General features: G+C 39.5%; 1 protein-coding gene across 1 annotated transcript in view; it reads left to right on the forward strand.

The window, feature by feature from the left end:
* Window positions 1-375: 375 nt before the first annotated feature.
* LRRC72 (leucine rich repeat containing 72) overlaps window positions 376-15,611 on the forward strand; it is a gene marked incomplete at its 5' end in the record, with an annotated part of 60,121 nt that continues 44,885 nt past the window's right edge. The window contains 2 exons of the mRNA XM_079150383.1: window positions 376-444; window positions 14,935-15,008. Coding sequence (XP_079006509.1) covers window positions 376-444; window positions 14,935-15,008 — 143 coding nt within the window. The remainder of the gene's footprint in view (window positions 445-14,934; window positions 15,009-15,611) is intronic.

A 15,611-nucleotide genomic window follows, 5' to 3' on the forward strand; every position in this document is an offset into this window, starting at 1 on the left:
CCGCTACACTCTTACCCGCCAACATCTCACATTCTGGTCAAAGACATATCTAATTTTCAGAACCAAGATTTTCTGATATTACAATTTCAAATCAGGGAAACAATTCCTGGGTGGCTCCGTTCAGGTCTTCCGACCCACGCATCCACCACATGCATCCCCCGAGCATCATCCTAGCACAGGGATGTGCTGCAGCATCACATACATAGACGTCATAAAAGTCAGGGTTTGCCTTCATATCTTCTCTTCTTGGGATTGGCTTTAGGTCGACAGGGATGAGATAAACTTTATGACAGAACAATGAGCCACAAGATCAGCCATGTGGACCGCTGGTGCCACTGGTCGCCCGTTTTCCTGATGACCTGAGACCTGAACACCATGTCCTGCGCCCTCCAGCACTCCAACAAATCTCCGGTCGCCGAAACTGCGCTACAGAGCAGTCTTCGGGTAAGCAGCGCCTCCCTTCCGAGAACGAGTCCCAGGGCAGGGGGGGGGGTTGCTCCTGAGGTCCGGGTAGGAGGGGGTCGAGCAATTTTAAACACCTAGCAGGGTTGGAGATCAAACATCTCCTGGTTAGAGTTTAGGTACTACTAGAGATCCATACTGAAAGCCATTGACATTTTTCCATTCACCATCTGCTGCATTATGTAACTAGGGTGATTTGGAGATTATGGAGCCAGAAATTTTGGACTCCCGAATCTCACAGCCATACATTTGTGTGTATGTGAGTGTGCCCACCCCTGATAATGTTGTTCCCCCGAGGTACAAAAAAGACACTTAGAAGAGGACAAATTCTTTGAGGAACAGAAGAAGCAAAATAGAGAGCAATAATGATGGCTTAAAGAATATCTGAGAGAGAGAGGATCTGAGAATCCTGCAGCACAGGAGCCGGTAGGGCTTCCTAGAGTTCTCAGACCTGTTTGAGAGGTTAGGGGCTACTATGATTCAACAAGAATGAGAGTTTTATAATGTATCGAAAGCCATTCACAGCCAAGTCCTAACTGGAGGGGTGTATTGCATGTAGGTGAAGGAATTAATCTTCAAAGAGGGCAGTTGCTGGGCTGGGGATGTAGTTCAGTTGGTAGAGTGCTTACCTCACATGCAGAAGGTCCTGGGTTTAATCCCCAGCACCCCCCCCCCCCCCCCCCCCCCCCCCCCCCCCCCGCCCCACACACACACGGATAATTTCTCCTATAGACTTCAATGCAGACTATTCTGGCATTAAGTAATGCTACCATTTTTAAACCTTTTTCTGTTGAATCTAGATTCTAAGGTATTGGGGCAATGGAGGAAGCTGTTGTTTTTCTCCCTATGCTAGAACTGTCTACATCCCAATTCTGTGTTGGACTGTTTTTATTTTCTTGTTGTACTAACCAGTTAATTGGAAATCTGATTGCCCCCCTCACTAGGCTACTGAAATCACCCTTCAAAATCAATACCTTTTCAGAGTAACATCCTCTCTCACCCAGCGCAATCCTGCAGACTTAAATTCTATCTTCTTGCAATCCTTCTCATGGCTCCCACTGCCCTGAGGTCTCTCCCCTGACTTTACAACCACCCCTCTCTGTCTCCACATCCAGCTTGCTTCCCTCCTCCTCTCCCTATAAGTAGACACTTCACCATGATGCATTTGGGTCCCACTCTCTCCTTTGGACTGACAGGTCTCACCAGATTTTCAAATCCACCTTGATGTCTCTGAGATCTGCTTTTACACTTACAGCTTTCTGGTGGGGCCTTGACCTCTGTGTTCCACCAGAGCTTCAGTCCCAGCATTTCTCAGCTGACTATATCTTCCCTCCCAGCCTAGTCACCTTTCACATCACCAAGTCATCACATCATGAGCATCACCAGTGACTTCTCTTGCCTTGGCAGAACCTCCAGTTGCCTGCCAGTTCCCGCCAATGCTCTTTACGCATACCATGTCAGATCTATTCACTACTTCCCACTTGCCATACCTCTCAGGTAGGTTCATGACATCTAGTCTTGATGTTTTAGAGGTGGCCTTGCTTGCTGTCTGCAGCTCTCTCTGCACCCCAGGTCATCATATACCTTGTTGTGAAAGGTAACTTCCTGAAGCCTAGACTGCCACATCTTCTCTCCAGTTCAGAGATTCTGTAATATATCTGTATTGTTCCAGAATTGAGTCAATGCTGAATTTCCCAATACTTAATTAAGTCCATGCTTTTAAACTATCAATAAAACAAGGACAACAATAGAGAAGGAGGAAAAATGTGTTTGAAATAGCTTCACATTGAATAGTGTTTAAAAGCATTGATGTGGTTGTCATGGGAAAAACAAGAACTTTCTAAGATGGATTTTACCATGTAGTTAATTCATGAATATGTATGTGTGTGTGCGTGTGTTTCATGTACGTGTGTATAGATCATATAAAACTAAGTTAATTTTAAATTATAGTTTTCAACATAACTTTCCTACGTTCATATATGAATACACCACCAATGAAACTTCCACATCAGTTCCCACAAGAAAAGGATTCTAATTAGAACAAGTTCTACTCCATGTATGTATAACATGTCAAAATACTGCTGTGTATTTCTAAAAAGAACAAAGAAAATTATAGTTTACATAAAATATGTAAATTTCAGTGAGAGTTCTCCAGGCCTGTAAAAGTTTTATTTGGGCACTGATTAAGCACACACATTCAAGCCTAAATTTCAAAATTAGCTTCCATAATATAATGCAAGCCCACCTTTCTTAATTTATTTCTCAGTTGCCTTCTATATGGCTTTTCAGCTAAAGGCCACACAGCCCCACACACCTCACAGTTTACTCTCTTCTTCCATCAACATCCTATTTCTTTTCTTCTCACCCTTTAAGGCCCTGCCTGTTGGTCCTGTCCTGAAATCTTCTCATCGTGTCCAGACTGACAGGAATGTTTTCTTCCTCTGAATTTCCCAGAGCATGTTTTCTCTTTTCTTATAGCCCTTCACACATGCAACCTTCTTTTATAGCATTCTGTGTTCCTTACCTCTCCTATAAATAGATTTGTTCATAAAGAACAAGCATCTTACCTAATTTATTCCCACATTTACCAGCTAGTCACAGAGGAAACTAGTCATGGCCTAAACTAAGTGCTCACTATTTGATTGAATAAATGGTTGAGTGAATCTGTTTGGACCTACTATTTTAAAAAATATTCATCTTAAAGAATGCTTGTTGCATGCAGTCACTATAAGAGGCAGTATGGAAATTCCTCAAATAATTATACATGGGATTCCTTAAAATCTAGCAATTCCACTATTGTATATTTACTCAAATAAGTGAAAGATAGGGACTCACACAGATCTCTGTATATCCATGTTCATAGCAGAGTTATTTGAAATAGCCAAAAGGTAGATTGAGATCAACCTAAGAGTCCTTTGACAGATGAATGGGTAAAGAAAATGTGGTATATAGGTAAAAGTGAAAGAAGTTCTGACACATGTTACGACATGAAAGAATCTTGAAGACATGATGATAAGTGAAATAAACCAGTCACACAAGGACAAATGCTATAGAATTCCACTTATGTGAGTACCTAGTCAAACTCAGAGACAGAAGATAGAATGGCAGGTGCCGGGGCTGGAGAGAGGAGTGAAGGAAGAGTCAGTTGCCTCTGGGTGCTAAGCCTCAGTTACAGAAGATGAACAGTTGTGGGAACGGACGGTGGTGATGGCCACACAGCAAGGCAAATGTGCGGCCTGGGAATGAACTTGATACCACAGAACTACAAACTTTAAAATGGTAAATTCCATGTTTTTAAAAATAGGGAAAGGGTGCTCGTGTTCCTTGAGATGAAGGAAAGTGCAACTGTGTGGCTGTGTGTGGGTGGGGACTAGAACAGATTCTTCACAGACTCCCTGAAACCTGAACTTCTTGGTATAAGTTCAGGTTTCTTGGCACTTTGACATTCATACTTTGTACTAGATTCACAAAAAATTGTTGGCTGGAAAGAAACATGCCATGATTCGAAGTTGTATAAATAATTTTGTTAGAGATTTACATACACTGCTGGTATTTTCCATTTCCCTTTTTGTCTCTTCTTTTTCTAAATTTGATTTAAATCCTACTAAATACTTAGTATAGAGCTAAAGTTTTCAAAATATGTATTCTTTTCTGATGGTCAAATTAATATGGGCTTATTACAACATAGTCAAACATTTAAAAATGTATTACCTTGAGCCAGGCATGTGACATGTGCCTTATAGTCCTAGCACTTGGGAAATTGAGGTAGGAGGATCACTTGAGCCCAGGAGTTTGAGACCAGTCTGGGCAATGTAGCAAGACTGCCTCATAAATAAATAAATAATAAAAAGAAAGCAACATTTCCTTATGTTTTTAAGTGATGACTTTTGCTAACAATTTGGAGTATGTGCATTTTGTTTTTTATTTTTATTTATTTATTGTTTTTATTTTATTGTAAACAAATGGGATACATGTTGTTTCTCTGTTTGTACATGGCGTAAAGGCATACCATTTGTGAAATCATAAATTTACATAGAGTAATGTTGTTTGATTCATTCTGTTATTTTTTCCCTTTCCCCCACCCCTCCCACCACTCTTTTCCTTCTATACAGAGCTTCCTTCCTCCATACTTGCCCCCCTCCCTAACCCTAACTCTAACCCTAACACTAACCCTTCCCTACCCCCATTATGTGTCATCATCCACTTATTAGCGATATCATTCTTCCTTTGGCTTTTTGAGATTGGCTTATCTCACTTAGCATGATATTCTCCAATTTCATCCATTTGCCTGCAAATGCCATAATTTTATCATTCTTTATGACTGAGTAATATTCCATTGTATATATATACCACATCTTCTTTATCCACTCATCAATTGAAGGGCATCTAGGTTGGTTCCACAGTCTGGCTATGTGAATTGAGCAGCTATGAACATTGATGTGGCTGTATCTCTGTAGTATGCTGATTTTAAGTCCTTTGGGTATAGGCCAAGGAGTGGGATAGCTGAGTCAAATGGAGGGTCCATTCCAAGTTTTCTAAGGAATCTCCACACTGCTTTCCAGAGTGGCTGCACTAATTTGCAGCCCCACCAGCAATGTATGAGTGTACCTTTCTCCCCACATCCTCGCCAACACCTGTTGTTGCTCGTATTCTTGATAATCGCCATTCTAATTGGGGTGAGATGGAATCTTAGGGTGGTTTTGATTTGCATTTCTCTTATTACTAGAGATGTTGAACATTTTTCCATATGTTTGTTAATTGCTTGTAGATCTTCTTCTGTGAAGTGTCTATTCATTTCCTTAGCCCATTTGTCGATTGGATTATTTGAATTCTTGGAGTAGAGTTTTTTGAGTTCTTTATAGATTCTGGAGATTAGTGCTCTATCTGAAGTATGATTGGCAAAGATATTCTCCCACTCTGTAGGCTCTTTCTTCGCATTGCTGATAGTTTCTTTTGCTGAGAGAAAGCTTTTTAGTTTGAATCTATCCCAGTTATTGATTCTTGCTTTTATTTCTTGTGCTATGGGAGTCCTGTTAAGGAAGTCTGGTCCTAAGCTGACATGTTGAAGATCTGGACCTACTTTTTCTTCTATAATCTGCAGGGTCTCTGGTCGGATTCCGAGGTCCTTAATCCATTTTGAGTTTAGTTTCGTGCATGGTGAGAGATATGGGTTTAGTTTCATTCTGTTGCATATGGATTTCCAATTCTCCCAGCACCATTTGTTGAAGAGGCTATCTTTTCTCCATTGCATATTTTTGGCCCCTTTGTCTAGTATGAGAAAATTGTATTTGTTTGGGTTTGTGTCCGTGTCCTCTATTCTGTACCAATGATCTACCTTTCTATTTTGGTACCAATACCATGCTGTTTTTGTTACTATTGCTTTGTAGTAGAGTTGAAGATCTGGTATTGCAATACCCCCTGTTTCACTCTTCCTGCTAAGGATTGCTTTAGCTATTCTGGGTTTCTTATTCTTCCAGATGAATTTCATAATTGCTTGCTCTATTTCTGTAAGGTACGTCATTGGGATTTTAATTGGAATTGCATTGAATTTGTATAGCACTTTAGGTAGTATGGCCATTTTGACAATATTAATTCTTCCTATCCAAGAACATGGAAGATCTTTCCATCTTTTAAGGTGTTCCTTAATTTCTTTCTTTAGTATTGTATAGTTCTCATTGTAGAGGTCTTTTATCTCTTTTGTGAGAATGATTCCCAAGTATTTTATTTTTTTCGATGCTATTGTGAATGGGGTATTCTTCCTAATTTCTCTTTCTGAAGATTCATCACTTATGTATAAAAATGCATTGGATTTATGAGCATTGATCTTGTAACCTGCTACTTTACTGAATTCACTTATGAGTTCTAAGAGTTTTCTGGTGGAATTTCAAGGTTCCTCTAATTATATACTCATGTTATCAGTGAACAGGGATAGGGATAGGTTGAGTTCCTCTTTTCCAATTCGTATCCCTTTAATTTCTTTGGTTTCTCTAATTGCTCTGGCTAGAGTCTCAAGAACGATGTTGAATAGAAGTGGTGAAAGAGGGCATCCCTGCCTTGTTCCAGTTTTTAGGGGGAATGCTTTCAGTTTTTCACCATTTAGAATGATATTAGCCATGGGCTTAGCATAAATGGCCTTTATAATGTTAAGGAATGTTCCCACTCCCCTATTTTTTCTAGTGTTTTGAGCATAAAGGGGTGCTGTATTTTATCAAATGCTTTTTCTGCATCTATTGAAATAATCATGTGATTCTTGACTTTAAGTCTATTGATATAGTGAATGACATTTATTGATTTCCTGATGTTGAACCAACCTTGCATCCCTGGGATGAAACCCACTTGATCATGGTGCACTATCTTTTTAATATGTTTTTGTATGCGATTTGCTAAAATTTTGTGGAGAATTTTTGCGTCGATGTTCATTAAGGATATTGGTCTGAAATTTTCTTTCCTTGATGAGTCTCTGTCTGGTTTAGGTATCAGTGTGATATTGGCTTCACAGAATGAGTTTGGGAGGGTTCCCTCCTCTTCTATTTTATGGAATACTTTGAGAAGTATTGGAATGAGCTCTTCTTTAAAGGTTTTGTAGAACTCGGCTGAGAACCCATCTGGTCCCGGACTTTTCTTTGTTGGTAGGCTTTTGATGACTTCTTCTATTTCAGTACTTGAAATTGGTCTATTTAAATTGTGTATGTCCTCCTCATTCAGTTTAGGCAATTCATATGTCTCTAGAAACCTGTTGATGTCTTCGAGGTTTTCTGTTTTGTTGGAGTATAGATTTTCAAAATAGCTTCTAATTATGTTTTGTATTTCAGTCCTGTCTGTTGTGATATTTCCTTGTTCATTCCGAATTTTAGTGATTTGGGTTTTCTCTCGTCTTCTCTTTGTTAGTGTGGCTAAAGGTTTATCGATTTTATTTATTTTTTCGAAGAACCAGCTATTTATTTTGTCAATTTTTTGTATTGTTTCTTTTGTTTCAATTTCATTGATTTCAGCTCTGAGTTTAACTATTTCCTGTCTTCTACTACTTTTGATGCTGGTCTGTTCTTCTTTTTCTAGGGCTTTGAGCTGTAGTGTTAGGTCGTTTATTTGTTGAGTTTTACTTCTTTTATTAAATGTGCTCCATGAAATAAATTTCCCTCTAAGTACTGCTTTCATAGTGTCCCAGAGATTTTGATATGATGTTTCTTTGTTCTCATTTACCTCTAAGAATTTTTTAATTTCCTTCCTAATATCTTCTGTTATCCATTCATCATATAATAGCATATTGTTTAATCTCCAGATGTTGGAATAGTTTCTGTGTTTTACTCTTTCATTTATTTCTAACTTCAATCCATTATGATCTGATAGAATACATGCTAGTGTCTCTATCTTCTTGTATTTGCTAACATTAGCTTTGTGGCATAATATATGGTCTATTTTAGAGAAGGATCCAAGTGCTGCTGAGAAGAAAGTGTATTCACTCTTGGTTGGATGGTATATTCTATAAATGTCCGTTAAGTCTAAATTATTGATTGTGTTATTGAGATCTATGGTTTCTTTGTTCAATTTTTGTCTGGAAGATCTGTCCAGTGGTGAGAGAGGCGTGTTAAAATCATCTAGTATTATTGTATTGTGGTCTATTTGGTTTCTGAAATTGAGAGGGATTTGTTTGACATACATGGATGAGCCACTGTTTGGGGCATAGATGTTTATGATTGTTATATCTTGCTGATTTATGCTTCCCTTAAGTAGTATGAAATGACCTTCTTTATCCCTTCTGACTAACTTTGGCTTGAAGTCCACATTATCTGAAATGAGGATGGATACTCCAGCTTTTTTGCTGAGTCCATGCGCATGGTATGTTTTTCCCCATCCTTTCACCTTTAGTCTATGGGTATCTTTTTCTATGAGGTGAGTCTCTTGCAGGCAACATATTGTTGGATCTTTCTTTTTAATCCAATCTGCCAGTCTATGTCTTTTGATTGATGAATTCAGGCCATTAACATAAAGGGTTATTATTGAGATATGATTTGGTTTCCCGGTCATTTGGTTCATTTTTTAAATTTTATTTATTTATTTGTTTGACACAACTTGGCTCCTCCTTTATTTGACAATTCCTTTAGGATAATTCCTCCCTTTGCTGATTTGCTTCTTTGTTTTTCATCTCTTCCTCATGGAATATTTTGCTGAGAATGTTCTGTAATGCTGGCTTTCTTTTTGTAAATTCTTTTAGCTTTTGTTTATCATGGAAGGATTTTATTTCATCGTCACATTTGAAGGTAAGTTTTGCTGGGTATAAGATTCTTGGTTGGCATCCATTTTCTTTCAGGGCTTGAAAAATGTTGTTCCAGGCCCTTCTAGCTTTTAGGGTCTGGATTGAAAAATCTGCTGATATCTGTATTGGTTTCCCCCTGAATGTAATCTGGTTCTTTTCTCTCACAGCCTTTAAAATTCTCTCTTTTTTTTGTATGTTAGGCATTTTCATTATAATGAGCCTTGGTGTGAGTCTGTTGTAATTTTGTGTATTTGGAGTCCTATAAGCCTCTTGAACTTGATTTTCCATTTCATTCTTCATATTTGGGTAATTTTCTGATATTATTTCATTGAATAGATTGTTCATTCCTTTGGTTTGTTTCTCTAAGCCTTCCTCAATCCCAATAATTCTTAAATTTGGCCTTTTCATGATATCCCATAGTTCTTGGAGATTCTGTTCATGATTTCTTACCATCTTCTCTTTTTGTTCAACTTTGTTTTCAAGGTTAAATATTTTGTCTTCAATGTCTGAGGTTCTGTCTTCCAAGTGTTCTATCCTACTGGATATGCTTTCTATGGAGTTCTTAATTTGGTTTATTGTTTCCTTCATGTCAAGGATTTCTGTTTGGTTTTTTTTTTCAATATCTCTAACTCTTTATTGAAATGATCTTTTGCTTCCTGTATTTGCTCTTTTAACTGTCGATTGGTGCGATCATTCAATGCCTGCATTTGCTCTTTCACTCATCGTTTGCTTCCCTGATCATTTTAATTATGTACAATCTGAACTCCTTTTCTGTCATTTCTTCTGCCATGCTGTCATTGGGTTTTATTGATGTAACATCTAGATTTGTTTGCAGCATTTTCTTTCCTTGTTTTCTCATATTGTTCAGGTATCAGTGGACCACTGAGATATTGCAGATTTCCTTTATTGACTTACAATGTCCCTGAAGATTTCTATATATATCCCCTCTTAGCCTTCAGTAGGCTGAAGTCTTGGAGGAAGTTGATAATGCGGTGCTCCACAAGGAATCTGCCTCTCTAGGAGTGGTGGCCTTCAGGTGGGGTATATTCTCTGCTAGTGGGCAGAGGTGCCTCCACTTGTTGACCAATGGTCATCCAAAGGGGAACTAGGCTGCGGGCTGAGGCAAGGCCTGTTTGGGCCTGTGTCTCTGGTTTTACCGTCCTTGTGGGGAAACCTCACCCGGCAGGGAAGACTCACCCGGTGGGGAGGTCTCGCTGGTCAGTTCCCTCCTAGAGGTTCCCCTCAATTTACAGCTACCGCCTGGGCTGGGCTGCCTTCCTCTGCAAAGTTCCCAGGGGCCCGGCCCTACCTCCTGGGCCTGGGAGCCTCACCCTTCGCAGATGAATCTCCTTAGGCTGCCCCTCCTCAGAGAATCTGCCCGCAGGCCTGGAACCTTCACTCCGCCCATAAGCCTGTCTCTGTGCGGCTCTTCCACCAAGAAGCCTCCTAGATCCTGGGACCCTGCTCTGCACCTAATCGCCTGGCTATGCGGCCCCTCCTCTGAGCAGCCACCTGGGGCCCCGTACAATCCCTCTGAGTTCCAGAGACCCGCCACACGCCTCCTCCTCCAGACAGCCGCCCAGTATTCCGGTGCGGTCACTAGGAGTCCAAGAAACTCACTGCGTGCCTCCTCCTCCCACCAACCACCCGTAGCCCTGGGCAATCAATCACTCCGAGTCGAAGTGATCCTCCCCATTCCTCCTCCTTCTCCAGATAACCCCCCGGGTGTTCAGGAGCGGTCACTCTGAGTGGCTCTGAATCCACGCGACCCGCTGCACACGTCCTCTGGGCAGCCGCCTGGAGCTCTGGTGCGGTCACTGGAGACCAAGTGACCCACCGCGCTTCTCCTCCAGGCAGCCCCCCTGTGTTCAGGAGCGGTCGCTTTAAGTCCAAACAACTCACCACTTGCCTTCTCCTCTGAGCAGCCGCCTGGAGCTCCAATGCAGTCACTGCGAGTCCAAATGCCCTGCCGCGCTCCTCCTCCTCCTCCTCCTCCTACTCCTCCGGGAAGGCCCCGGTGTTCAGAAGTGTTCTGAGTCCAAACAGCTTGCCATGCAGCCCCTCCTCTGGCAACCTCCTGTAGCTCTGGTGCAGTCACTCCGAATCCAAGCGGCCCCGCTCCTCCTCCTCGTCCTCAGGGCAGGCCCCGGTGTTCAGAAGCAGTTGCTCTAAGTCCAAACAGCTCGCTGTGCAGCTTCTCCTCTGGCAACTGCCTGTAGCTCTGGTGTAGCCAATCCGAATCCAAGCAGCCACGCTCCTCCTCCTCCCCCTCAGGGCAGGCCCCGGTGTTCTGAGTCCACACAGCTCTCCTCGCCACTCCTCCCCTAGGCAGCCTCCGGAGCCCCAGTGGTGGCTCCGAGTCCCATCGCTGTGCTGAACAGCCTCCTCTACGATGCTCCCAGTTGTCCGAGTTCACTGCTCCAGCGGGGGGAGGGGTGTCTCGCCGGCAGCTCTACTTCACAAAGTTCCCTGCGTTCCGGAACTACCGCCCCATCTGGGATGCCTCCCCAATGGGAGAGTCTCACCCGGCTGCTTTGAGTTGGTCCCAAGTCTCTCAATTTCTCTTCTTTTGAATCCTGAGTCCTGGAGCAACATGAAATGCAGCCACCCTCTAGGCCGCCATCTTGAAACCTGTATGTGCATTTTGTATGTAAGTTATTTTTAATAAAATATTGCTCTGTTTACATGAATTACAATGACAATTCCTTTTTCTCTCTCTCTTTTTTTTTTTTTTTGCTATGCTGGGGATTGAACCCAGGGTCTTGTGCTTGCAGAAGACAATTACTTTTTAAAAATATTTTTGGATATCTTTATATGTCTAGATATCCACCCATATTAGGGTCTCCAAAGGAACAGAACTGATAAGATAAACAAATACATAGAATAATTTAGTGTGAGGGATTGGATCACTTGATTATAAAGTCAGAAGTCCTGTAGTATATCCTAAAGAAGAAGACATAAAATAAAAAATCATTAAATGGGATAGTATCAAACTAAAAACCTTCTTCACAGCAAAGGAAATGATCAAAAGCATGAAGAGAGAGCCTACATATTACTTTCCTTTGTTCATATATGAATACACCACCAGTATAACTCCACATCATGTACAACCACAAGCATGGGACGTTAAACTCCATTGTATAATATTTCAAAATAGACTCTACTGTCATATATAAGTAAAAATAACAATTTTTTTTTTTTTTTTTAAGAAAAGAGAGCAAGAGAATGAGAGAACATTTTTTTGCCACCCACACTTCAGGAATATACAAAGAACTCAAAAAGCTTAACACCAAAAAAACAAATAACCCAATCAATAAATGGGCAAAGGAACTAAATAGACATTTTTTAAAAGAAGAAATATGAACTGTCAACAAATATATGAAAAAAATATTCAAGATCTCTAGTAATTAAAGAAAGGCAAATTAAAACTATCTAAAATTTCACCTTACTCCAGTCAGAATGGCAACTATCAAGAATACAGCAACAATAAATGTTGGTGAGGATGTGGGGAAAAAGGTACACTCATACATTGCTGGTGGGACTGCAAATTGGTACAACTATCCTGGAAAGCAGTATGGAGATTTCTCAAAGAAATTGGAATAGAACCACCATTTGAACTGATTATACCACTTCTCAGCATATATCCAAAGGAGTTAAAATCTGCAGACTACAGTGACACAGCCACATCAGTATTTATTGCAGCTAACTCACAGTAACTAAGCTATGGAACCAACCTAGGTGCCCTTCAACAGATTAATGAATAAAGAAAATGTGGTATATATACACAATGGAATATTACTCAGGCATAAGGAAGAATGACTCTATGACTTTTGCTGGTAAATGGATGGATCTGGAGACTATCATACTATGTGAAATAAGTCAATCTCCAAAAATCAAAGACCGCCTGAATGTTCTCTCTGATATGTGGATGCTAACACATAACAAAGGGGCAGTGAAGGGAAGAATAGAAGTTCACTGGATTAGACAAAGGGGAATGAAAGGAAGGGAGAAGGATAGAAAAAGGAAAGAGTGATATAAATCTGACATATGTACTTTCCTATGTACACATATGAATACACCACAGTGAATTCCACATCTTATACATCTACAAAACTGGGATCCTAACTGGCATAAGATATACTCCATGTTTGTATAAATATGTCAAAATTGACTCTACTATCATGTATAACTAAAAATAACAAAAAAAAGAAAGAAAGAAAAAATAAATAAAAAAGAAGTCCTATAGTCTGATTTCCACAGGCTAGAGGCCCAGAAAAACCGGTAGTATTGTTCCAGTCTAAGTCTGAAGGCCTGAAACCTGGAAGTGCTAATTTCTACCAAGAGAAGTCATATGCTCCAGTTTCAGAAGAGCAAAGATGAACTCATCTTTTCTCTGACTTTCTGTTGTTTTGGGTCTCAAAAGACCCATGTTAGTAAGAGTGAACTACTTTACTCAGCCTATCCATGCAAATGTCAGTCTCTTCTGGAAACATACTGACAAACATGCCCAGAAATAATGTTTTGCCAAGTATCTGGGCATTCCTTAGTTCAGTCAATTTGACACATAAAATTAACCATCATACCATCTCTATATTTTCAACCTTCTGCATGCACAGTATTCCATTGTGAGGTTACACCTAATCTGTATTCCAATTATTGAGACTATTTCACAAACACAGACAAGGTGGACAGATGAACAATAATGTTCACATTTTTGGTGTGTACATCCCTGTGTATTTCTGAGTAATGGAAATGGGCTGGTTGAATGAAGTTAAAAGTATGTTTATAATTTTAACAGATAACTGCAGATTTTAAATTCTACTTTCATCAGCCTTTGCCACCCAAACACTTTGGAAAGTTGTGATTAAACATACACAATAGAACCTGGGAAGTTCAGATGTTTAAAATCCCCAGATGAGAATAGGCCTGATCCGGTGAGTTTTTCCAAGATTCAGCTTGTGTCCCAGGATAACAAAATGCCCTGATAGGAATACCTAGGCCTTAACCTACACATTCTACAAACTCCTAGATTCAGCTTGCTTAGCAAGGAATCAAAGGAAGATTGGAACTGTAATTGTGCAGCTGCCCTTATCACCAGGAGACACACCTTCCTTACTTCTTTAAATATTTGTTCATCCCACTACATTTAACTGTTTTTAAAGTTCTCTACTAAATAGCAAAACCATTCTCAGAACTTTATGAATCACCTGCTGACATTACAACCTTATCACCCACAAAAAATCCCAGCTAAAGTTTGGTGATTGTCTTCATTCTGATAATGACATGGTTTGTTATGTTCCAGAATCACAAAAAAAAAAAAACCAAAAAAACAAAAAAACTGTACCTTTCTCTTTCCTTGTGTCTTATTAGTATTACCCTTCCATGGCAAATTACAGATGGGCTCTAATTTTTCCAAATCATTTTAGATCACGTGGCCTACAAATGTTCTTTTATAATTCAGCAAAGAGCCTTAAAAAGAAGAAAAGCACTTCGATAGCTGTGGCTGGTTGTGTATTTTCAAAACAAAACCTATGGGAATAAAACTTGCTTCTTCACCAAAACTCCCATAGTATGAGTGTGTTAGTTACTTATGAAAAATGAAGATGCTGTTGCTTGCCAACCAAGGGGAAATACATTTTTCATTTGTTCAAAGAATCATAACATCTATTCATTCATTTATTCATTTGTTTGGCACTTGCTGTGAACTTCCTGGGTGCCAAGTGTACTGTGATAGACAACAAAGAGTCTTCGATAGTGACATATATTATATCCTGCTCCCTCCTCCTCCAACCCAATACTGTGTCTTCTATAAATATGGGAAACCTATCCAATACTGATACTTCATGTTTAAAGGAACATTTCAGAATAATTATTTAAAGACCAAATTATCCCACCTCATAAAGAATCAAAAACTTGTTTTGGGTATATACGTATATAGGCACATTTTGTCTCTGATTAAAAATTATTTGCAAAAAAAAAAAAATATATATATATATATTTATATACACATCTGTGCCCAGAATGAAGAATAATGAAATTCAACCACAAAAATGAGTAAATAATATATAATTGCAGAGTTGGAGTTTATCAGTTTAGAGTGGTTACTCGATGCTCACCTTCCTTTTGATCTTTTTGTAGACGTATTGTTATTGACTGCAAATGTCTCAGTACTTTTGCCCACTGGAATGTGGCTTGACAGATTAATTATATGTTATCAGGCAGTTGAAGATCAACTAAAGATGTGTGGCCACAAGAGGGATGTTGATGTCTTTGAGCTGTTCCTTTCTCGAAAGTAAGTGTACTTGATATTAAAAATAAAATTAAAAACATTATAATCTTTCATAGATTCATTTTCCCCACTTCAAGGACTGGGTAGGGAACTACAACCTAATTACTTTGCCCCTGGTTGGGGCTCACCAATTCTATTGGAGAGGCAAGATATTAAAATACGTCAAAACAAAGAATATTGAACCAGGCCCAGTTTGAATCCCAGCTCTGTCTCCTCTAGCTGGGTGATCTTGGGATAGTACACAGCCTCCCTGTTAGGACTGTCAGATTTAGCAAATAAAAATATAGACCATTTAGTTAAATTTGAATTTTAGAGAAATAGGCTTACAATTTTTAAAACATATTTCATACAGTATTTGAAACTTTTTTTTTTGTCTCTCTGAAATTCAAGTGTAATTGGATATCCTATATTTTATCTAGGAATCCTATTCCATGTGAGTACTAATACTCCCTTAGTCACAGGTTGTTGTAAAGATTAGGTGAGTTAGAAGTTAGAAGAAGATCGGGTACTCAGGTCCTCAATTATCATTAGTACAGTTAATATTGTTATTATTGTCATCATCATTAGGAATAATGGCCCATTATACTCCTATATTATAATAACTCT

This window comes from Sciurus vulgaris (assembly GCF_902686455.1).
Source record: "Sciurus vulgaris genome assembly, chromosome: 8".
In the NCBI taxonomy this organism is placed as follows: Eukaryota; Metazoa; Chordata; class Mammalia; order Rodentia; family Sciuridae; genus Sciurus; species Sciurus vulgaris.